The sequence below is a fragment of the Buteo buteo genome, chromosome 13 (genome assembly GCF_964188355.1).
Source record: "Buteo buteo chromosome 13, bButBut1.hap1.1, whole genome shotgun sequence".
Lineage (NCBI taxonomy): Eukaryota > Metazoa > Chordata > Aves > Accipitriformes > Accipitridae > Buteo > Buteo buteo.
The window spans coordinates 37,942,254-37,967,694 of record NC_134183.1 but is presented as its reverse complement, the minus strand read 5'-3'; the positions used below and the strand labels follow the sequence as shown (position 1 = coordinate 37,967,694).

Genomic DNA, 25,441 nt, shown 5'->3' with positions numbered 1-25,441 from the left:
TGAAGGAGGATATACCATTTCAACCTTTGGTCCTTCTAAGAGCATCCCCTCAAAAATGTGTATTAGTGGAGGGGGAGGTAGGTGAAGTAACAGCCTGGGCAACATATACAGTGTGGTGGTACCTGTTCACGAGAAGGTGGATTAGCACCAAGGACTGATCTCTGTCGGTATGAACTAGCAACCTTTAGTTTTCTGCAGTTCCCTCTGCTCCATTTAGTATCTCTGAATGTCTTTGTGCCTCACTTGGACACAAAGTCACATTCTGACCTCTTTGAAACTCGTTTCATATTTCTTAGAATCTGCAGTAGCAGAAATACCAAGCAGTCAGTAAGTCCAGTCAAGTTATGTTAGAAGTAAAGGCAGCATGTTGTAAGGGCAACATTTTCTTAAGGAACTGCTATTCAGGCATATTTGTTGTTTCAATTAGTCTGATTTAGTGGCTCAGTCAGGGGGCTGCAGCCTGTAGCACTCAGACTGTAATTTGATTTCTAAAGCTGCCATTCAGGTACTAAGGAAATAAAAATACGTGGTAAAACCACATCGTGACAGCAGACGTATAGATCCTGATGTGCTTAATGTGCAGTGTACCTGTCAGGAAGATACCAGGGTTCATGGCATGATCACCCACATTTTATATCCCATCAGAGTTGCATGTTTTGCTCTAGTGGCTTTGATCAGCAGTCCCCTGGGAGGAGCATGGAGAGGTGGGAGAATGGTGCTGTTTTTCCAGAACTGTTGCCCTGAAGGGATGTTTAAACAAAAAAAGAAAGTAAAATTAATGTCTGTGAAAAGTGCCAGATTGACAGCTTTAGTGAGTAAAACACACTACCTATTTGAAGGCTACCCACGTTTTATCTGCTAGAGCTGTCAGCGCAGTACCATTTCTCAGCACGAAATGTATTCTTTTCTTTTTAAACTGTCCTTGTGTCTCCAGATTCCTCAATCCTGCATCTGAGAAAGATTCAGGCAGCACTAATGGAGGTAAGAAGTTGGACTGCTGAAAACTAGGAAGAAATGTTGGCAAATTTGCCCTGCTTTTGGAGATGCTTAAAATTTGCAAGAGGCTAGAAATGATTTAAAAATAAAATTTATGCAGAATGATTCAAGGCATAGCTCTGCTTTCAAACTAGAAACTGCTGGGAACAGGAGCTTGTTTCTCTCCTTAGCAAATCAGGGCTGTATCACTGTTGTTGCTCTCTGAAAAGAGACCTCCATGCTCTTAGCTGACAGCTGACAGCTAACCAAGGTCTTGTCCGGACTTTTGCAGCACGCCCAGGTGCTGCAGCATGAGCACCTGCCTTTCTTGGCAGGAGGATGCTTTGAGAGACACCGTGATCATGATGCACAGATCAAGTGGCAGGAGGTCACTGGCAAAAGACAAGTCCTCCAGGACGCTGGGCATCCTTCAGTGGCACCTTATGAGCTTGGGGAATGGAAACCCTGTCTAAATGAGGTCTTGGATCTGTTGCTTCATGGTATCGGTAACAAGATGTTTAACTTATTGGATAGAGTCAAATTAGGTCTCTGCACTTTTATGCATAGCTAAATTTACAGCTGAAACCGCACAGTAAGCTCTTCAAAGTATCTGATACATGAACCTGAAGACCTGTTCTGAAAAGTTGAATTTTACAACTGTTTGAGCTTGTCCCTTTTTCAGATGACATGGTAAAAATGAAAAAGTCTCAAATTTCTTCCATGAAAATCCATTATATTTGTAGGAAATTCCTTCACAGCATTTGAAAGGGTGATGAGGTTTTGAGGGGCATTCCAGTAGGAGGAAGCAGACCCAAAACTCTAATTTTAAAGGACTGCCTGAGAAGTGTATGAACAAGACAGTTGCTTATTACAGCAAACAGGACTCTGTCCCTGTCCCAACCTATTGCCCAATGTCAGTATTCTTTCCCGTTTCTGCAGATCATCATCCCTGTCTTCACTACATCATAGTAATGATGGGTGCCACTGTTTTTGAACTGTTAAATTAGTGGACTAAGGTAATTTTGTTCATATTTACTATTCTGTCACAAGGTTCTAAAACTACTCAATGCCTCCAGTTTCTGCCATTTAAAGAAGAGGGATACTTTAGCCACTATTTTCAAACAGGGGCTCCTGGAATCATTATATATGTATATTCAGTTTTAAACACATAAAGTAGTAGTCTGAGATACAAGCCAGCCATGACTGACTGCCAACAGCAAAGGACACTTGTGGGAGTTGTAGGTGTTGACACAACAGTCGAATCTATCTAGTCTCAAGTTTTATGCGTAAGACTTGCTCATCTAACTCTGGTTGATCCATTTGTATCTCAGGCAGGTAACATGGCTTTTTCTTTCCACTTCCAGGACTTCACAAATGCAGGTCATCAATCCCCTGACCAGTAGATAGGTCCCAGAGCAGGAGAGAGACGACAGTGCCGTGTAGCCAAAAAAGGGACAGGGCGATGCTGCTGTTAGTAACTTTCCACACCAGGCAGAGGTGAGGTTTGATTAGTATCTGTAAAGTGTGCTGAGATCACCAGGAGCAATGGACTGTATATTTTCCAGGCATCCTCTGTTCCTGGTCTAAGATTGTTTCTTTGATTTCCCAAGCCCAGAGGGAATGACTGTTTCTATGTGCTAAGTATCAATTATCTTCCTTTTGTTTTTAGCCTTTCTCCTCTCCACTTTTTTCCTCTCTGTTTTGAATTGCTCTCAGGCTGCTGCACTCTCACTTCCCTGCCTTTGCTGGCACAGACATCAGGAGAAAATGTGATAGTGTTTACATAGCACTGAAGCACTAGGACTCGGGAGATGTGAAATGCAGAACTGCTGCACTACCTTTGGTGACTCACGACACCTTTCCGTGGTTCTGCTTTCCTTCTAATTTCCTGCCGGGCTAACCTTCTAGACTGTAACCTCTCTGGGGAAAGGACTTGCTTTTGTTGTGTGATCCTACGGTGTCTAATACAATAGGACCCAACCTCACGTAAGACCTTTAGGCACTCCCATTATATGAATGAGAACAAGATTGTTGGTGTCAGTAATTAACATTCTTGTGGGATTGTTAGAAATGCTTTGGGATAAACACCACCTGGAATCATCGTCTGGCTTATGTGGTTTTTAAGCTGTGGAGGAGGCTGATCCTGTTCACACGAGAGGGCATGGACCATCTGTCTCTTCTCTTACTGGATGTGCAAAAAGTCTTTCAGTCCAAAGATGAGTTACAGTACCTCAGTGAGAAGCGGGACACTGGAAAAGTGAGGGCATTGCCAGTGGCGAAGAAGAATGGAGGCTCAATTACCAGTGTGTCTCCAGTAGTGATCTCACCTGAGAACAATGACTATATGACAACTACTAAAACAGAGAAAAATACCAAACTAAGTGTCACTGATAACATTGTGAATGCCTGTGGCACAGTGTCATCCCATGACAGGCTTCCAGAGATGAAACCTCACTCTGGTTAAATGGATGGCAAAAATCCCGTTGACTGCAATAACATCAGGCTTTCCCTTTGGGGCTTACCTGGATTTCTCTCCTTCTGAATGCCCAGACAGCCACATCCCACATCATTATGCACATTCTGATAGCAAATAAATTGTTCTTTTCCTTTAAAGCGTGGCTTGGATTCAGTAAAACCTGCATTTTGGATTCTAGGTTCCCTCTATCTACATCTGAAATCCCTAAATAAACAAACAAACATTGGATTAGACCTCAACAGTCCTGCCGCTCAGTGACTGAAGCCTTTAAAAGCATTTCACACCAACTGCTCTGCTCATATTTCAGACTGTTAAACAGTGACTCAAGCGAAGGAGCTCCATCTTCCTCTCAAACTTCCCAGGGAACTAACCTTAGTTATTGGAAGGTCTACCTCCATTTATGGCCCTCCCCGACTCCAGCGAGGAGTTGGAATTGTTTAGCTGTTGTTGACATCAGGAATGACATAAATATGTGCTGGGTTTAGAGGGTTTCTGGCAAATGGCCCGCTAACCTAGAATTTGCTCTGCAAAGTCAGGAGGATGACTTTTAGCCTTGGAGCAGTTTGCAAAACCACATCTGTGACCAATATGAAAAACAATAATAATAACAAAAAATAATCTAGTCCCTACTGAATGATGAAAGACAGCATACCTTGCTGGGCACTGCGGTGCTGGGATCAGTGTGGAGACCTATGCAGGAATAATCAGACAGGTCATTATTGCCAGAAAGTCATCTGCGGATGGCAGCACAGCAGATTAAACGGAAGGTCAGTATCTCATAGGTGTAAGTCTTCAACTTAATGAGCCAGGTCTTTATTTGTGCTGCAGCCCCTTCTTATCCCAAAATTGCCTTAACCAGCTGCTTGCTAGAGGATGCCCAGTAACAGAAAATTCTCTGGATAACAATAAATTGGTGTAACTATTCAGTGTCACCTCACATCCTGCTAAGCAATAGAGAAATCATGATCAGAAAAATGGACACAACCAGAGTGTCACTGAACAGTCGAATCCTAATTTTATCACCCTTCTTGTGGGCAACAGATAACCCAGTGCAATTTGCAGCAGCTCTGAAGCGGCTCCAAATCTCAGCTGGAGTCAGAAAGGCTCAGTGCTAGCCTTGGACCAAGGAAGTCACAAGAGATCAGTGAAGTTGTCATTGTTCCATAACCTTGCTTCTGCACCAAAACCCAGCAGGCTGGTTTGAAATATGAAGCACCTCAAGCAAAAGACAAAATTTTAATCACTGAAATTAAGGTCCTTCTCTGGATCCCTCTCTGGAGAATACTGTCTGTCTCCAATGATCATGCATGGACTCCCAAAGAAGGTAAATTTTGAATTTACAACGTCAATGTGTGAATGACAGTGTGAAATCTTGGCTGTAAGGCCGAGACATCTCCAAGAGGAGAAAAACACTTTTTCCACTCAACTGTGTAGCAGTGGCTGAGGTAGATGAGGTAAATATGTTGTCTCCAACTATTAAAGGGTGAGGGAATCTTTTATACACGTATAGTACACGTTTGCAACCTAAAGGTGGTGTGGGTTTTTTGTTTAATTCAAGAGTTTAAAAGTTTAGAAATGCGGACATTAAGGTGGCCTGTGCAACTGTAATTTGTCCCTTTTGTGCATTTGCATTATGATACACTATTTAATTGTAATTAGATCACATGCTGTTCTTTCGACAGGTTCCCAGCCTCACTCATTGTACAAAATAGACTGTGCTCACTAAGTAATAATTTTATTTTCTCCTCGCTGTTCACTATGTGGCCCATGCTTTATTTACTGCGCACTATTCAAATATTGTTCTGAAGACAGATTTATTCATTTCCTCCTGGGCTTTTCCATGGTACTCATCACTATGGTATCCAAGTGCTTCACAAACTCTAATTCATTTTCTCAATGCTGTTGTGAGAACTGGTGTTACCCTTATTTTACGGATGAGGAACTTAAGCATACAGACAGAATAGTAAAAAATATCTTTTAATTTTAGATAACCAATTAGAAATGCTCATGGCCTGATTTTGTCAGAAAATAGAAAATGGCAAAGCACCTAATTTATTCAAAAGTTTAATAAATTCTCATTTATTGCAGATGTATCTGCAAGTGCTCTTCACTTCTGCAAATCAGACTTCAAAATGTCAGATCAGGCACGTAGGAAGTGAAGACTGCACAATTAGCGCCTGGTTGTGAAGTCTCTGTTTCAGGCACTGTGCTTTGCATCCCGTAGGAGTCCTGAGGCTGAAGCTCTGTCCTGGAGCAGCAGTCATCCACCTTAGCCACAGCGCGGTGCTTGCCTTCCCCACAGTTCCTCACAAGGTACATAAAATACCTACGTTTGATTTTTTAGGGTAAATTAAGTGCAAGTTGTTTAGGCACTTATCTTGATTCCTTGACATTAGTTCAGCATCCAAGCCAGGCTTACCCTTTTGCACTGGCAGCCTTTATTCTGCTATTTTGTAACGAAGGGGACGAGGTGCGTTCTCGGTGTATTTCAGATGCTTGCTGCCAGCAGAGACATGATAGTTTTCCAGGTGGTCTTCATTCCCCTTCCTAAATCCCCACCTTTCTGCTCTGCCTCTCTTCCTCAGCCTCTTGTCGTTCCCACTTCTACATCACTGTCTCTAGTGAATTCCCTCGTCGCCCTTGCTGCATCCCACACCAAACCTCAGGGTCGCACGTCTTCCTCCCTCACCCCGCTCCAGCTTTCCCGTCTGATCCCTTTTGCCCAGCAAGTTCTCCATCAGCCCTTAGTCAGATAACGGGCTGGTCTTGATAGCCCCGGTCCTCCTGGGTCGCACGGCCTTATCCTGGGAATTTTCTCCCATTCCCAGTCTGTTTGCAAGTCTTCTCCCAACAGGCTGGCTTCCAGACTCTTGCTTAGGAGCTTTGCTTTATCCCTCCTTCCAGGCAGACCGAGTTTCCTCTTCCAACTCCCTGTTCCCTTTTGCCACCCCGAAGAACCTGTCTTTCTCCAGACCCTCTGCGCCTGCCAACTTACTCGTCCCCAATCCAGTTCTCGTCCCCACCACGTGTTACTCAAGGAGCTTCCTGCTCGGCGTTTCCCAAGAGGACTGGAAGGACAGGTTCCCCGCTCGCCCTTTCCTACCTTCAGACTTGGCATGGTCCAGAGCAGCCGGGAACTGGAACTGCAGGTCCAGCTCCGACTCCCACAGCCTTGGGCTGTGGCGTGCTGGGAGAGCACCGAACTGCTGGAGAACCGCACCGTGGAGGGCGGGTAAGGGTAAGCCCCTGCCGAGTGCAAACGGGGGATGTTCGGTAGGGGTTTTCATGGTGGGTTTTGAGGGAACACCTCTGACAAAGTGACCGTGCTCGTTTTCAGACTCGAAGATCTCCGACAGAAGGAAAGAAAGAAGAAGTGTTTGTAATTTAACCCGAGGTATGAACTTCGGATGCCTGAATTTCAGCACAGTGGTTAGTCTGGCACTATTGAAAGTGACCGAAGGTAGGATTTGATGATGGGAATTGCTAACCAGCTTTAATAGGAATTATACTACCAGTCCTGCCTTTTAATCAGCACTTCCATTTTCAGTATAAATTACAGTTCGTTGCTGGTAATCCTTCTGGCGTATCAGATATCAGCGTAACTCGGCAAGCATAATATGGAGAAACCCAAACATCCTTCTGAGGGGGCAATTATTCCTCATTGCGAAAATGCTCCAAGGTATTTTTAGCGGAGGACAACCCCCCCCCCCCCCCATTTCCTGACAGAAACACCAAACAAAATTATAAAATAATGAAGCAAGTTTCACAATGAGAAACACTTCAGACACCCCTATTAGCTGATACTTTGTAGTCACGTCAATGTTTAATTAGTCGCGCACATCTCTGCATCCCCATGTGCAGCAAAATGCACACCTGCGTTTTGGCGCACTGCAAAATGTGTCAGCGTCTGCCTCGCCGAAAAGCCTCTAAATAAACAAATCTGCAAATCCCGCTGGATCAGGGATGATTTCGCGGGAATACAGAGGTGCCTGCATCCGGAGGGACACCCTCGCCACATGCACGGAGGCTGTCAGGGTAAACTTTCCTGAAATCAGTCCTCAGTTCCTTGGCAGGAACGTCACTACCAGTGTAAAAGCCTGTTTCTTTCTGGCACAAATGATTTTAAACTAGTTTTAAAACATTTTGCAATATGAACAGGCATTTCGGGGGGATGTACCCGTGTTTCACGTCTCGCAGTGCCCCAGGGGTACGGTTATCTCACGGTTACCACTTCTGGAGCCCTGGTACTATATAATTTATGTGCTGAAAGAGACAATTCAATTAGTCAATAATAAAATGAGCAAGGATAGCGCACACATTGTAAAAATGTAATTTAGTGGGCAACAAGCTGAGGTGGAAAAAAAATACAAGGGTATGCTTCCTATGATTAATGAAGGAGGAATGTATATTTATTTATAGCTCTTACTGTGTCCTTTGTAAGGATACGGGATCCAACAGTAAGGCTAAATCCGGCTGGTGGTGGCGATGCGGCATTCAAATGATTCGGATTTGATTGGCAAATGCTGTCTAAAACTAATTGCCCCCAGGAGGATGAAAACACATTTCCATTTGCCTTTTCAAAGTACGTTCGGGCTTTTCTTCCCATTTATTTATCTTTCGGTTCGTTGAGAAACGTGCTTATTACGAAAGCCGACGTCCCAAATTGAACAGCAGAGATATCCCCCCCCCCCCCCCCCCAAGAAAACAAGTTTCTGCGAGTTATATTTTTACCACAGGCGCGCGCTCCCCCCTCCCCGTTCCCGCCTCCCCTTCCCCGCGGGCGGGGGCGCCGCGCAGGCGCAGTGGCGGGCGGCCGGCCGGGCGCGCGCACACCTGGTGCGGGGGTCGGCGGGGGTGGCGGGAGGGAGGGGAGCGCGTGCGCCGCCGCCTACCCCGGGGGAGGCGGGGAGTGGAGAGCGCGGGCGCATGCGCGCTCGTGGGGGGGGGGGGGGGGAGGGCGGGCCGGGGGGGGGGGAGGTGTGGGTGTGGGCGGGAGGGAGCGAGGGGAGGAGCGCGCGGCGAGCGCCCCTCTGGCTCCGTGTGAGGGAGCGGCGGAGCCCGGCGCTGGGACCGGCCCGCGATGGAGTGAGCCGCGGCCGCTCCCTCCCTGCCGGCCGCCCGCGCCTCGCCCTCGCTGGCCGCTCGTCCGGGGCGGCTGCGTGAGCCCCCGCCGCCCGGCTGAGGGCCGCCCGCCTCGGGGTGCCGCAGGGGCGCAGCCCGGCGGCGGACGAGCGGGGAGCGCGCCCCGGCCGGCAGGCAGGCAAGCAGGCAGGCAGGAGGAGCCCCCCCCGGGGGAGGGGCTGGCGCTGGGTGCCCGGCTGCCGGGCGCGGGGAGCGGAGCGATGGCGGCGGGGAGAGCCCGGCGGCTCCTCGGCTCCCTCTGGATCGCCCTTCTCCTCGGGCAGCCGGACCCGGCCGGCGCCGCCGCTCGGAGCGGCTCCCAGAGCCTCCTCACAGGTAAGGAGCCGGGCGAGACCCTGACAGCGGCGGGGGGGCGGCGGGCGCCGAGGGGGCGTCGTCGTCGTCTCGGGCTCGGCGGGCCCGGGGCTGTGAGGGAGCGGCTGGGGGCGATGGTTGGGGCGGGCGCGTGGCCCCGGGGGTCCGCGGGGGGGGGGCAGCGGGGCGCCCTCAGCGCGGCGGTGCCGGCGGCCCGAGGGAGGCGAGCGGCGGCGGTCCGCTCCGCTTGTCCGAGCGGGACGGTCTGGGCGGCGGTGCGCGCACCAGCAGAGGCCACTGCACACCTCCGTAAGCGGGCGGTCATCCCTGCCGGCGCCTGGCGCGGGGAGGAGGAGAACGGGAGACACCTGAAGCCCCTATTTGCGGCGTCAGTGCTTCAGCGGTTCACCTGTGCTTCGTGCTCTCCCCGCCGTCTGTGGGCAGGAGCGCAGGTGAAACGATTAGGGGCGCGCACGGGCTCTGTCTGAGCCTGGAAGACCCGGCGAGCGGTACTGGAACCGGTAGGGACTCTTTGCCGGAGAAGAGATGACAGGCAACCAACCTGTGGAGAGGGGGAAACTCGCCTGAAAACTGTGCCGCAACGGCCCAGAAATGAGCGATCTGGCAGCGTTTCAGACGCTGTAGTTCTCGCACCTTTTACCATTGTTACCTTTAATGATCCGTTATTGAATCCTGCTTCTTTATAGGCTACGAAAAACGTAATCTCATCCAGATGAAGCATGGTGCGTGTACAACAAGGCTTTCTAAAAAGGCCCTTGCGAAAGACCGTTAATGCCTTGGAAGGCTCCCTAGTTTTGCAGTAATGTTATCTGCTCGTTTTGCAAAATATTGGCTTTAAAAAGTAACTTTTTTTTTTCTTCCTTGTTGGCAGTAGAAACTAGTAGAAAGCGTGAAAGAAAATTTGCTCTCGAATGTTGAATGCTGGGATTTTTTTTTTTAAATACACCCCTGTAGATTGAATTCCGGTATTTTAAAAGAAAGGTCTGTGCAAGTGGAATTTGGAAAAAAACCCTGCTGGTTAAACGAGTGGTTTCTAGCAACTTGGAAAAGTGAGAATGGTTAAACTCTGATATTAAATGGTGTAATTGTCCTATTGCAAATCACATTAGGCAGAAATGTCCGTGGTAGTTCTTGTCTTAGATACTACTGATGTAACCGTGTATGCGGACTCCTGTTGACAGGGAAAATTTTTATTTATTCTCTTACACAGTACAAGCTTTGCAGATTCCAGGTCTGAAGCAGATACTTTTTTTTTTTTTCTTTTGAAAAATACCATACTTGGACTCAAAAGATCTTCAGAGTATGTGTAATAGATAAGTTACTTTTTTGATGTGTAAAATCTAACCACGTGACGATTCTTTTTCAGTATTTACTGCTCTACTGACAGCTCAATGTAGTCACTGTTGTGTTGGTTGCTCTTTCCTACTTTAAAAAATCCTTTATGCTCTCAGGAAATCAAATTGATAGGTGAAGTTTTATCTGTTGAAGCCAAATACGTGAATTAAGTCAGCAAAAGGGGAGTGATGTGCTGAAACATGCAAAATAAAACCTTCATTGAAGCTGACTGTTCATCGGAGCAGGAATTTAGAAGTAACAGCGTGGAAATCTTGGGAGTTCTGGTGAATCCCTACTCTCTCCTCTTTCTCTTTTGCGGCAAGCGCTTTTATGCCCTATCAATGGGTACTGTCCTGTTTCATCCCTGGTAAGGACCAGGAGCTGGGCTTTCCCTAACCCTGAGGGTGTTTGTACCAGTTATTTAGAGGGAGTAACTGAGGAGGGAGAGGCTTTCTTGGTTCTTTGTCTCAAGGAAGATGAGATGCTTCAGGCATAGTGGATGAGCTTCATCTTAATTCACACTATTTTCCACCTGATTATTACTGTTTTTTTCTTAAATAGAGGATGTGCCACATACTTTCATATTTGGCAGGTGGGAGAGGGACATTCAAGTCCCTCCCTGCTCAAAGGAGAGGGAGTCAGGTACAGATGTTCCACATCACGCATGAAAGCGCTCCCCTTTGTCTTTCAGATGTAAGGGTCTTCTGTCCTGTGCTTTGTGTGAAGCTTGATCTCTTTAGCATGCTCGGAATAGTCTTAGCTTGCTGTAAAGGGCCGGAGAGGCAGAGGAACACCTAGTTTCTAGGTCCAGATGGAGGTTTAGCTGTGAGACCTGTGGCTCTGCTTGTCAAGACTGAAGTGCCACTTGCGATGTCCAGAACAGCAGGTTTTTAATGGAGAAAAAAAAAAAAGTAAAAAAAAAAAAAAAAAGCTGGCCTTTTGGTGTTTATAAAGATGTCATAAATGAGCAGAAGTTATAGATTTGGAAACACATATTCTTTGTATGTAGCCATGTATGCTTGAGTGACATTTGATCCCATCTATAAATAGCCAGTCATTGCTCTCTGAAGAAGAAAAGAGTGTAGCTGAATTATTGTAGGAAAAAACTGTATAGCTTCATTTATTTGTGTGTCTGTAAACATTAGTGTGTTTCCTAATCTATTTGGTTGCTTTGCAAATAAGGTAAAATGAGCTACTGATTTTAGAATTAGGACAATATTTCACTTACCTAAGGGAATAAAACCAAAAAAATCAGTAGTAAGGAACAAGCATCAAATTAAGCTAAATCCTGCCTCTTGTAACTGTTTGACTTGAGATTAATGCAAAAACTTTGATCTATGCAGGATTGCATTATTAAGAATAAAATTGAAGTTGGTGTCACTTTTAATTTTTAATAGAAAAGCTGTGATAACCTGTAAGATAACCATTAAGATTGCAAATTAGGTTATTCAGAAGCAGGAAATTTGTTCTGTCTCTGCCTGGTATTCTTGAAGTCCTTGGAATTAGCATGTATTTTGTGGTTAAAGGATAAACTGGCAGTTTTGGAAGTCCACAATCAAATGCAATTAGAAATTGGCGAGCATGAAAGCTGCACAAGACTCCCAGAACTGAACAGGTCTTTTTAGCAACATGTTGATTACAGATCATTGGCGCGGTATTCACTGCAATATAGGATGCTCCTTCTAGGGTGCGAGAGTAGTGTATTGAGAACTGAAGAAGATGGGAGCATAGATCATCTGGGTTCCTTAAGAAACATAAGGTCATAATTTGTTTCTGTTTTGTATGCATGTCTTGATTATTTCTAAATATATCACAAGTTAAAAATAGAGTAGAAATATTCAGGTGTCAGTTACATCCCAAGTCACTTAAGCACAGGTCTCCAGTTGATATTCCTGTTTCATGTAAGTATGGTATGCGTCAGCCTCGTGTATTCTGGGTGTTGCATATGATGTGATAGAAGCAGTTTGCTTATAGCTCCTGTGGTGTGCGGAGACCAGCGCCACTGCTTATACGCATGTATAAACAGGCAACAGTGAAAAGGTCTGTTGGTGCTGGAGCATATTTCTTGCGAGGGTGAACTATTGTTCTAATAATCTGTGAATCGAGATACCTTTCACTGGGGTTGTAGTGATGCATTGTCGCTTGTCCTCAGCTGTAAGTGCCCAAGTTGCATACGGCTTTTGCAACGTGTGGTTATTTGTTTTATTAGTCATCTAAGAAAATGATTTGACTTGCTTATGAAGCTATCCCACTAAACTGACATTTCAATTTAAAAATTGTAAGATGTGCGTACACACCTGTGCTTAGTATTTATCACAGTGAAAAACAGTAAACAAAACCTGTCATCTTTATAAAAAACAAAAAACAAACAAAAAAACAACCCCAAAAAACCCAAAAAACAAACCACTTGGCTTAGTTACCTCCTGCTGCGTTAGCAGTGCAATTTAAGTAAGGAAATTACATAAGGAAGATTTTTCTTTATATAAACAAGAGTATTTGGTAATTCCTGATGATAAAATGTCCTTGTGATTTACAAGACATTAACTTTCAACCAAAGATTGTCAGAGAAACCTGAACACCTATGTAATCACCTAACTCAAGTTTGCTGTGTTGCCAAGAAGAGGAGGGTGGTAAGAAGTGAGCTTGGAAATGGGAGGGGGAGTTCAAGAAGACCATACAGAGAGCAATACGATATGGTTCTTAACCTTTACTTTCAAAATATAAAAACATTTAACTTGTGCAACGTTACCCTGAGTATGATACAGGGCTTGAAAGCAGATTTTTGTACCATCACAAGTTTGGCATGGAAATAATTTTGTGTATAAAGTGTATGCCGGTATGTTTGTAGCTAAGTTTTCTAAACATGCAGTATTTTTATATATGCAGGGGTTTTAAAGTTTCATTTTGCATTGTCTGTGAGGAGGCATAACTGAATTCTTGCTAATAACTAATTAATGCTCATTTCCCATAACGAATCTGTCCTAGCATCAAGATGTCAGTCAGTGGACTGCCTCCAGAAGCCTCAGTGGAAGAGAGGCTTCACTCCACTTCGGTTTAACCGGCTAGTAGGTCTTCAAGTGGCTGCAGTACCAGAATTCAGCTGGCTGCAGGGCCAAGATTGCAGCTTCTCATGGATTCAGCTTCGATGCTGGTTACAGAAGAGGTTTATTTACTTTCCTATGCACCTTAAGAACTGGGTGTTCAACCCCTGAAAAATGCAAGGTCTTAGTACAGCACTTTGAAACGGCAGCTGAGGCAGCGATATGTGTTTGCTTAGCCTGTGTGCCGGGTTCTGGGTGGAGGGGTGCTGCTCCAGATATTCAGAGGGGTGCTGCTTCAGATTATCGTGCTGAAATAGATTTCTGTGCCCTGAGTAGTTAAATATAATGCTCTAAGGCTATTGGAAAAAAAAAAAAAAAAAAAAGGCAAACCAGTTCTTAATAGAGAAAATGTCTCAGCACTGTGGAAACAACAGTCATGTTTACTGATTGGATGCTATTGATTTAGTTCTTCAGTTAAATTGCCAAGATGAAAGTGGTAATCCTGATTAATTCCATATAGATAGATAAGCACCATTTGTATGTGTATAGTTGCAGAGTTCTTTAGGAAAACTGAAACCCTAGCTTTATATGGTCTATTAGGTGCTTTAATGTTAAGTGGGTTTTTTACTATTTAGTATTCATGCTGAAGAGAGTAACTTAATTTTGTAAAATAAGCGGACTGTCAATTTATGATAAATCCTTTTTGCATCAGTTAAAATAACTTTTTTTTTTTTTTTAAATATATTATTAAAGCTGCCCTTACCAAAGGGAGTGAAGGAATTGGCAATGTTCTGCTGCTGAACTTTCTTGGGAGTTTGGGTAATTCCCTGGAGTATCTAACAACCGTGAGATGTTTGAGTTGTGTAGAAAGTGAAGAGATTTAATGTTTAATTTTAATGAAGACTATCTAATGTCCCTTTAACACTGATTAAGAAGGAAATTACTACAAAGCAAAATGAGTTTTGTTTTTTTTACACTGTGACTGAACAGTATCACTCCACTCATTGCTTCTGGATGTTTTGGGATTCTTGAAAGTGATTGGACATGTTAGTAGGAAAGAAAATCACAATCAAATCCCTAAAGGTGCTGTTCAAAAGGGACTGTCTGACTTGGGAACTCCCTGGGTTCCAAATACATAAACTTTGGCATTTTTTTATGGCGTTCACTGATTCTCATTGCCAGTCTTTGAACTTTCCCGGTTCAGCTTTGGTTTGCCGTTGTGACGTGACCAGGACTGAATATGGCATTTTTAGGAAGTAATGTACTGGTAATCTACGATGTGACAATGTTTTATTCTTCCTGTTCCTCTTGCGTTCTAGTTTTCATAGTTACTCGGTGAGAAATCTTGTCTTGAGTTGAGAAGTTGATCTAGAAACCGTGAATTGCACATTAGAGAGAGCTTTTTTCCTTCAAAATGCATCATTCTGCATAAATTAGCAGTGAATTTTCTTTGCTGTGAAGTAGTTTGTGCAGCTGACTTGGTACTGGTTACCACTGGAGAAATTCAGGTGCTCTGCTTGTGCCGAATTTCTTAATTTGCAAATTTTAATCTCTTTATCTTCTTTTTCTTAGTGCACTGGATAGGTGTTGGCTCATATGAATGACTTCTTTTTGGTAGTATGAATTTTGACAATTCAGTTAATTTGTCTCATCAAAGCATAGCAGCTTGATAATTTTTGGTATCCTCTAGTCATATAGTTTTGTCCAGACGTCTTTTAAAAGTGGAAAAACTGTTCTGTGGTTAAGTTGCCCACTACTTCATTCACCTGTTCAAAGAATTTGAATATCTTACTGTCCTTTGTAGTTAAGTTAGGTAAGATTTTAATTAAGTTACCCATACAGGAGTGAATCTTACTGTGTTTTTGTTAATAAATTTTTTTACTATTGCCTTAAAAATCCCAGAACTGCATACTTGCTGTCTTTTTCATTTTTCACTTATCTACTACAGAAGCTTAGAAAATGTGTTAGTTTTTGAAAGTAGCTGTGCTTTTTATAGGTCCATCAAATGTTTCAGCCCTTCAGATCACCTGGTGTGTTTTTACTCGGTGATGATGAGAGCGCCATCCTGAAGAAATTGCTTACCTGTCTTTGACTGCCACTGAAGGCCTGAATGTCTTTGCTGTCTTGTTTAGTGTGACTAGTAATTCCTACGGTTTTGTACTTCTGCCCCCTGCTCCCTTAAAATTTCACTTCCTCTCTCCTGGTTTTCTAATCCCCTATGTACTTTATATCTTTTGGGTTTCCCTGGGGTTGTATTTCTGCTTGACCGGTATAGCTCTGTTGAACTTTGCCACCTATTTATGTTTTTTTAATCTTTCTCTTGGGCTTAGAAGTATGGACAACTTAGAAGTTTTTTTGATTGTAGTTTGCTGCCCTTACATGTACTTGGGCTCTTAATATTTTACCTTTGTTTTTATTTGATGGTTTTTTTACATGTCTTGGAGCTGTCACATTTTGTGACACTGGGTCAAAGCATGTGTCAGTAGCCAGCACGGTTGTCTTCCATTATTATTATACTTTGACAAATTTATCTTGTTTGATGTGCTTTTAGCTTTTTTGACACGTGTCTAATGTTGATGTTGACCTAGATGTGAATAATGCAGTGCTGCTAGTATGTGTATGATATTCTGTAGTTTGAGGTTTGTGCTGATATACGTTTAAGTGGAGTTTCTTGCCTATTAAAATACTTAGTTAGACTTTCATAATAGTTTTGGAGAGACCTTGTGCTTTTCTATGGCTTCCATCTATTTAATGTTCTGCATGTAGTGTACAGCCAGGTATTAATGAGTGCTTTTTTATAAAACTTCTGCTTTGAGTGTCATCTTTACTATGATGTTTTGAGCCATGGAACATCTAAGTTTGTATTTATGTGAATCTGTGAATACATATAATATTTTTATGTCTATAACATAGCACTTCCTACTACATTGTCTTGGAATTAACAATTGTATCTCTAATAATTTTGGCCCTGTTGATTTCTCTTTTGTCTTTCTTTTGGCAGAGACACCTTTGTATTACTGACATCACTAACAGACTTGAGCACGTGGAGGCAACTTCTAGCTTTTTTTCAGCTCCTAGTTTTCAGTGTAACGGTCCAGTAGCTTGCTTCCGCTTGGTGGAGTAAGTCCTTTGGTGTAAGCTTCGTCTTTCACAGTTTTCCCCTGTAGTTAATGAACCTGAACATCTATTCCTAATCCTGCTCTGCAGTTCGTATGTTGAAACCTTATAATGTAACTGTAGTGAGAGAGGGAGAGCCACAAATAGAGGTGTTTGGATATTCTTTCTAAAAGTAGAACAGGCTGCCAAAAGTCATTTAAGTCATTAGACCTGTCATGAATTTTAAGATCACTTGAGTGTGCGTTGAGAAGCAGAGTATAGCTTGCTTTCTAAGTCTTAAGGGGTTACTGTCACATTCGTTAAAAAAATGAGTAATTGCTTGAAACCAATGCCTGTTGCAGTGTTGTACATAGCAGAGGGGAGAGCTGGGTATTAACAAGAGGATGAAATACCTCCAAAAGTAGTTTATAAAGCCAAATGTTCCTGTTTGAAAACAGGCAAGGAAGAAGGAAGTGTAAGAAAACTGGAAATAAAGGAAAACTGCATCCAGAAATGTTTTTTGATGTGGTGGGACACCTAAACAGTTTGTAGTATACTCCTGTGGGATTGGAATTGGCATTTTTGGTGTTGGGCTGTCAGTGCTCACGTTGCAGAAAATCCAGGTATTTTGTTACCAGTTTGTGAATCTTTTATTAGAAATGTGCCTGGGCAGATATGAAACATGGCAGATATGAAGTCGTTGCCAAATGTTAATCCTATTTTCACGTGTTTAGTTTCAGCATTTCAAGATGGTGGTGCCATTAAAAGGAGGAGGACCTGCGTACTATGCCCTTCCATTTGCTTTCACAAGCATTTGCGGAGGATGTAGAGAATGGGATCAGTTCCCTGATCCGCTGCGCCATGTGCCTGCATGAGTACTTGTAGTAGCAGAAGGGAGAGGGTGACATGAGCATGTGGGAACAGTGTCGTGGGAAAGCAAGACTGCTTTTTCTGGTGGGGGTAGAGATTGGCTTAGTATTTGAACATGAAAAGCACTGTGAACAAAATATATCACGTGTCTTATGTCACCATATTAATCTTTAATATTATGATGTATTATAGCATATCAATTTCAGATCCGTAGACTAAAATTTTGTCAGAAAGTGGGCATTATTGTTTTTAAATGAATTTGCTAATAAAATGTTTCATAAAAGTTCATCGTTAGATTGGTAATGAATTCTCAATTTAGCTTTAATTACTGTTTTGGTTTGTCACTCTTTTCCCCACACTGAAATCTCATTTGTTTGACTGGTTCTGAAGTGGGAATAAAGCTACAAGTTTCATCTTAAAATACTTAGCCTTGAGGAAAAGAAATGTAAAACTACCAAATAGGTTACACTTTCAGCAGAGGATAGTGGCCAGGTAGTTCTTCGAATGCGCTAGCCTCTTACTTGCTTAAAGTCCAGAGGAAACTTCATTTAACAATGATTACCTTGCGCAGCATATCATTTCAGGGGTCACTTTGAATCTGGCGCATGGTAACGGCTGTGTTGTAGCTTTGTGAGGCCAGGACTTTCAAAATCATCCCTGTACCAATAATGAAATCCTCTAAGGAAAACACTTAATTGAAGCCTGGTTGGGAGTGTAAGAAAAGCTTATGGGTGTCATATGATGTGACAATATGCTGCTGAAGGTGCATGGGAAGCAAACTTGGCAGCCAGACCAACCCCCAATGTGTGGAGGCTTCCAGCCAATTTAATGGCTAAGGCTGCCATTGCTCAGTTTTTCTCAGGAAAAAATTAATGTTGCAATTAAGCGTCAGGGATGTGCACACACTGGGAGGCTGGTGTGAAGGCGAGGTGTACTCAGGCTATGTAGCTGGGGGCAAGGGGGGGGACAGAATACTGCTCCCTTCCTGCGCTGTGGCCTATCTTGGTATATTTTTGGTGGTTCTGCAGAGCAGTTTAGGGGAGGGTTTTTTGAAATGACTTAGTTACTCCTTTTTGCTTGAGGAGATAATACAGGGGTAGAAGTCACTATTAGGCTGATAGACCTGCCTCTACCAACCAATGTAATGGTGCAATGCGTCTTGACTTGTTTAGATGCTGATAAAGGGACGGTCTCAGGGATTATATCTGAAATTACAGGAGTATGTTCTTACTCATTTGCAAGGGCAAATTTAAATACATTTTGTGACACACTTTTTTTGTTAGCGTTAAGAGCTTTTAGAGAGTATACTGCAAATTTTGGGTGTGACAGCCCTCCTTCATAATTTTCCCAGGTTGCTTCCTTTTTTGGAATCTGACATGGCTTGTCTTCTGTTTGAAGTGTAAAATAGCTTATTTATCCTAATCTTCACATGTAGTTGTCTGCTTATACCTAGTTCAGGTCTTTGGAGCCTTAATTTTAGGCTCTGTAGTTTTTTCTTTTGTTGCTATGGTTTCTTTTTACTTATCTCCTTTTTTGAAGTTACGGTACTTTTTGAAAAACACCTGAATACTAAGAGGTCAGAAACGGCTTAGATATCTGCAGTGATTTGGTAACCATTTCTATGTTGTTTTATGTAACTTTGTTGAAATGTGGATGAAAGAAAACACACACAAACCATAGCTACAGGAAATGCAGTGTCATATTGGAACTACCGAGGGTTTTTTTTGGTTGTGCTATTGAGTGTAAATTGTTGTTCTTCGCCTTTTAATTTGTTGTCTCCGAGTACAGACAAGTAGTATTCCTTATAGGTGATGTAAATATTGTAGGTCTAGTCTAAAATAAGGAGGCAGAATATGCATGGTAACACCACAGCATGTGAACAGAGGTTTGCATATTTCGAATTTGAGTCTTTTGGAGGGGAGAGAAATTGATTTCTGCATGTGGAAGGAGGAGAAGCCGGTCATCAAATGCATCCAAAGCAGGGTCTGATCTATTCTGACTTTTAGGTGGTGCTAGTTAAAGGCATTTTTTTTCTGGTTCAGCTCGATTGGAATATTTTGTGCTCATGGTAACGGCGTTATCAACCCAATATCTAAAGTGTTATTTTTGTGAAGTAGTGTTTTCCAATTGTTTTCTTTATTTACTGTTGTTACCAGCTTTTCATATTACTGAGGAAATCAATCTAAAGGAAAAAAGCCAGCATTCATGGTAGCTGGAAGTATCTGTCTACACTAGATCTGATCTACGTGTGCATTTTAATCTGTCCTATTTTTTGTACTCTCTGAAATTTACTGTGGAGGTACCACTGGTCATGACTCCATAGCAGAGGTTGAGCCTATGCTTTGGAGTTTCTTCTTGTTTGCATTCACATTCATCATGCACAACCTTTATTAGTTTAGCATACTATTTTCAAGCACGTCCTTTGCTTGTTTATTAAAATTAAAAGGACCTGTAAGAAATAGATTTTTGCCTTTATTTTTATCTTGTGTGATCGTAAAGAAATGTTTTTCCCAAGTTTAGCCTATACACGTCATTCCTGTTTCTATAGAATGTGTTGAAAGATTATCAACTGATTGTTTCTGTTATGATTACAGATTAATATGTGGAGCATATCGATTGTTTAAATCTAATTTAGCTCCTGTAATGTGAGTAACTTTATCATTCTTAACTTGCATGCTGAAGGGCTGTTGGTTATTGTGAGTGAGTGCACCGAGTGGAGAGTGGAGGGAGAGAGGGTGTGATGGGGGTGATGGTGCTCATTTTAAAAAAAAAAAAAAAAAAAAAAAGGAAAATAATAATTGGCATGTGTAGATTCTGCCTCACAGCTACTGGTGATATCAAGTGCCTTGTTGAATTACTACCAAATGCAAAGGCAGATTCACTGACCTGTCTTGTCTGTGATTCCCTTGGGATGCAAAGCAGCTGGATTGAATTGGTAAACTGAACCTCAAATCACAACACATTCAGTGAACTACCTATGTTGCTAGCATCTAATTTCTTGTAACTTGTGCAGTCTTGCTGTATGTTGGTTTTATTAAGAAGGTAAAGTGGATTGCAGGTTGAGTTGATGGTTTGTATCAGTAGCCCAAGGATTAAAAAATTACGTATTTTTTAAAAAATGTGCAACTCTTGACACAGAACAAAATGAAGAAATGGTTTTAAGATACAAAATGCACTCAAGGAGTTTAGACAGATTTAACTTTGTCATGCAGTGTCAGAAAAAAGGTAGAGCTTGGTTTCAGCTAGGGAGAGGTTGATGCACGTGTCATAATTCCTTTTTCATAGCTGTATGGTTATTGTCTGCCATTACCTGTTAGCACAGATCTTTGGAAAACTGAAGGGTAGAGGTCATGTCACTGCTTGAAACACCTGAAAGGTAATGGTAGAATGGGGTAGTACTCTGTTCCCTGGTGGCCAGGAAATTGTCATGGATGTTATTGCTGATTTTTTTTTTTTTATAACTTTCTTATCAGTGGTTTCAGAAACAGGACTTAATCTTCTTTCAGGGCTTCCAAAGGTGCTGTGTGGTTGGGCAATTGTTACTGGTTCTCTGCAAATAAGCAGAAATATTTCTGTTGTTAATGCTGAGCAGTTTTTTTAATTGTGGAAGCTGTTGCAGTTTTTTAGGTAGCATTTGGAATTCTAGTAACGAGAACACCTTCTGCTTCATCATTTGGAAAATTTCTCTTCAGGCTGTTTTCTAAGAGATTGATAGAAGGGCTTTAGATGCTGACCAAATGATATCTGGGTATCACTGTAAAAGCAGATCCACATTTAATTCATTCTTCTACCTTTTATGATAATAACTGTTACATTTATGCAGTCTCTTACAGCAATTTGAATCGGAAACATCCATGCTGGTTCTGTAATTGATTATATACTCTTCCAAGGCTATAACACAGCCTTCAGTGGTGTCTGTGTAGAAGTGATTTCATTTTGAGGTGCCATTTCCTAAATGTTTTTAGAATAAAAAAATATAATACTTGTTTTCAGGTCTTCTGATTTGCATGTGGGGGGAAAGATTGATTGAAGAAGGCAGCTGTAACGTACTCTGCAGGTGCATTGTACTGCTCACTATAAACGAGGTGAAAATGAAAGCATGAGCTTCATAGACCAGTTGGGCAAAAAATCAACTTAAAAAAAACCCTCTAATTTTTGTAATTGTAACTGACCTGCATTTTAGTATACCAATGAGAGCATATACATGACTCAGAACCAAATTAAGATGGTGTAAATATTTAGCTAAAATAGCTCATAAATGTAGTCTCTGAGTGTTCCTTTTCTTAGCAGCCTTTTGATAACTGCAGGAAAAGAGCAACTGCACAACTTCGCATTTACAACTCATTTAGCTTACCAGAAAGCTTATGTTCAGTAACTTCTCACAAAGGCATTACATGCTAATTGTTTATCGTACGCTTTAATGCCAGAGTTCTTGCTTTAAAAAACTGTTCTGGGGGAGGTTGTTGCTGTTTCTTTTAGGTTAGCCCCTCCCACCCCTCCCCTTTGTGTAAACTTTGTAGTGCATTTTCTCAGCATTTGCCTCTGAAGTTACTACTAGGCTGGATTTCACAACTATTTGATAAATTAGAAACATACTTCTGTGATAATTGTTTAATTGCTGTGGCTTTGTCATCCCTATGTCTAACTTTTTTTCTCTATAAAGATCGAACTGGACCTGATTTAATTTCTCTCCTTTACATATGGTTTTGCACTTTCCAACTTTGCTTTACAGAAAACGATCAATAAAAAATGTTTATTGTGGAAGTCTGTTTAAAACTGTGACATCTGGCATTGTTCTTTATCTTACTATACTTGACTAAAAAAGAAATCTGGTGATCAGAACTACAACAGAAAATCTAAACTGCTGTGGTCATTTTAAATTAAGCTTGCAAATTTTTGAGAAACTGTCCTGGTAACTTGGAGATATTTTTGAGCATGGCTGTAATATCATGCAAGAGCTTTTTGAAATTGTGTCTTGATTCTTGGTGTACAAAAATAAAGATTTTTAGACTACAGTTCTGGAGTGCAGACATAACCTGGCTTGTGTCATCCACAAGGCTAAACTTAAATAACAATTAGGAAAGTGTATGTAAGTCTTGTAGTTAAAATCCCTGTTAGAATATTAATCAAAAATTCTCTGTATGAATCTATTTGCTGATGGATTTCTCAATCCTGAAAAAATCCTAGGTTTCCTTTTGCATCCCCCCACTCCACTGCATCTGTGGGAAGTTGTACGAGTTGGGTAATGTACACACAGATATAGGTAAGGGAGAAACACACATACAATACAAGAAAAATGGACAGAGTTGGATGTAATCTGGATGTGTAAGGGAAGCAGGGAGGTGGTGAGCTGAGCTATAAAGTGCCGCAGATGCTTCTTAGGCAAGTGCACTGACATGCATAGTGTATCAGATGATGGTAGTAAAAGAGTTTGACAGATCTTCTAGTGTCTTCCTCTTTTCTATGCAAATCCATCTTGGAGTGGGAATGAGTAGCATGTTGTGCTGAGCTTCGGGTTTTATGTGGGCGAATAATGTGTTTGTACGCAAGTCCCTTACACCTTTGCTGGATTTACAAACTGAGGTGGTTATCTACATGTTTAAAAATTTAAAACTTGTGCATCTTTAATGGTAGTGTAATGCATAAACATGTACATACTTTATAGAAGTAGGATTCCACTTGATAAAGTCGCAGAAATATAATTTGGTTTCGTAAGGAGATTGTTGTATTTACTTTGTGACTTGCTATAAAGCTGTCAGGCTCTATAAGGATATTGAAGCTGCTCAGCAGAGCTACAAGGTGAATAGGGCTCCTGAGAATTGGGGTGGGGAGGGGGAGAACACTCTCCCTGCACCCCAGAATTGGAAAGGACAGTGTTTACACTCTTCTCTAGCCTTCTAGCTGTCAGCAATTAGTTTTTCAAGTAAACATTAAAAGGATTTTTAAATATGTGAAGAGGAGTATAATTATGAGAATTGTACTACCTTAATGTGGCCTGGAAGCCACACTGTGATCGAATAATTTTATTTAGATATATTTACTTGGCTGAGTAGGTGAATGTAAAATCCAAACCTGAATACTGTAGTGAGGGCCTTCGTCCTCAGGATTGTTTTCTTTCAATTAGCTTGGAGCCTTTCTCAAGTGTTCCTCTTGTTCCTCATTGTAGAAAAAAATCTTTTTCCTTAATGCTTTTTTTAAACCACTTTAACCCTTGACCACTCTGGTATGAAGTTGAATAGAAGAATAGAGTAGCTGGCTGTGCTTGTCCCAAGATTTGAAATAGGAAGAGAAGTCTTGCTTTCCAATTTTGCTTGTTCTCTTTTTTTTCTAGTACATATTAGTGCAAGAGCAGAGGTTTATGCCTTGCTTAACAAACACTTAGAAACTTCGGTTGCATCCTGCAGGAATGTAAGGCCTTTTATTGATGCAAAAGTATCACAGAATTTTTAGAGGTCTTAATTGGTCTGAAGCTCAAAAAACTGCCATTAACGGTTGTAATTTAGGGTCATTACCAGTATTGTGAACCCCAAAAGATGTCTGTGTTCTTTCCTAGGCTTTGGATGTTAGAGAGCTAGTCTTTCTTTCCGAGGCTTGCTCTAATCCTGTTGCTGATATTTTCATTGCTTGACAGAGCAGAGGAATGTCTGAGGCCACAGCAGGGGGCTGGAGAAAGCTGTTCGCCATCAATGGCAGCAGGAATTGAGCTGTGACTGGGGAAAGGCTGCTGCACTCCCTCCATTTGAAAAGAAGTGGCTAGAGCCTAGCAGATTTTCCTGCCCAGGATGAGGAGGAGTAATTTACACGTGGCCCAGCACACTTGTCTTGTGGTGTGGGAAGAGATGAGGGCTGAATTTGTGCAGCTTTATTTGCTGGAGAAATTAAATGTCTTTCTGTAATTATGGGCACTGAGGAGCAGGATTGCATCTAATTGCTTTATACCTGAAGCGACTCTTGCCCTGCCATGCCTCTCTGATACCAGCTTTGGCTAATGGTTGCATCAAAATGATAAGTTTTTAGTGGTGGTAAATTCTAGAAAGACTAAGAACTTAAACTACTACTTCTAATGTGATGGCTATCAAAGACAGAGCTTTTTGTAATCTGTTGTGTCAGTTTTTCTAGGTGGTTATTGTTCTTAATTCACACTTGCATTGGAAACATTTTCATGGTGAAAAGCTACTTTGTAGATTTATACAGAGATATAAATCCTGAGTTTTACTTCTTGGCAAGAAAAATACATATACTATGAGAGCTAAGTGAATTTCATTACCCCAAAGACAAATTATGTTCAAATTATATTTCTGTCAAAACAATTGATTTCACATATGACTTAAACATAAAAAATTTACTTTGTTGATGTCTGAGGTTAAACAGTTAAAATATTATTCTGAAACATGGCAAAATACTGGGGTATGGACAAGTTACATGGAGATGTAGCTGTGCATTCTTGATGTTGTTTATCCAAACATTAGTCAAGGGTGTAGCCCTTTGTATCCTTTGCTTGAAAAGTGTTATGAATATCACTGTTAGATGTTAATGATGCCGATATTAAGTAAATTTTCTGTGAAAACTGAGTCACTAATCAAAATAAAGATTTTTTTTTTTTTGTGCCAAAAATTGATTTTAATACTTCTTATCTGTGTCTAGCTTTCCTGGGTTCTCGGGACATTATTTTAAGAAATGGGTAAAGAAGTGTCTTTTACATGGGTATTAGTTTTGTGGCAGAGTACGGATCTGACAAAGGAATTAAACTTATGAAATGTGTATAGTCATTGCAAGGATTTTTCATGTGGGCTAAACAATATATTTTTAATGTATTAAAACAGAGAGGTTTGTGGGAATACAACACCGCTAGCTGCCTTGTGTCTTGAGAGCTCCGAAGAAAGCACTGTAATGACATTCACTTCACTAATTCAGAAGAATACAACCTGTGAATTTGACTCAACAGCTTCTATCAGACGCAGATGTCACAAATATATAAGTACTTGTTTTGGTGAGTTTACTAGACTTCTAGTATCCATCCGAAAATCTCCATAGCATGAGAACTTTAGGATACAATTTTAATTTGCCTCAGTTGGAGATAGAGGATACCATGCATATAGATTTATGCTGTTAAATTTAGACATAAAGCATAATATTAGCTCAAAGACCTACTTAAAACAGTTTTAAAAGTGTACTTGCCTCTTGCTGTAGA

The 25,441-nt window shown here is 41.8% G+C and overlaps 1 protein-coding gene across 5 annotated transcripts in view; it reads left to right on the top strand.

The window, feature by feature from the left end:
* Window positions 1–8,469: 8,469 nt before the first annotated feature.
* Window positions 8,470–25,441, top strand: part of NEO1 (neogenin 1) — a 215,817-nt gene continuing 198,845 nt past the window's right edge. For all 5 annotated transcript variants that reach the window (XM_075045715.1, XM_075045712.1, XM_075045711.1 and 2 more), the window contains exon 1: window positions 8,470–8,908. In XM_075045715.1, coding sequence (XP_074901816.1) covers window positions 8,794–8,908 — 115 coding nt within the window. In that variant the 5' untranslated portion in view covers window positions 8,470–8,793. The remainder of the gene's footprint in view (window positions 8,909–25,441) is intronic.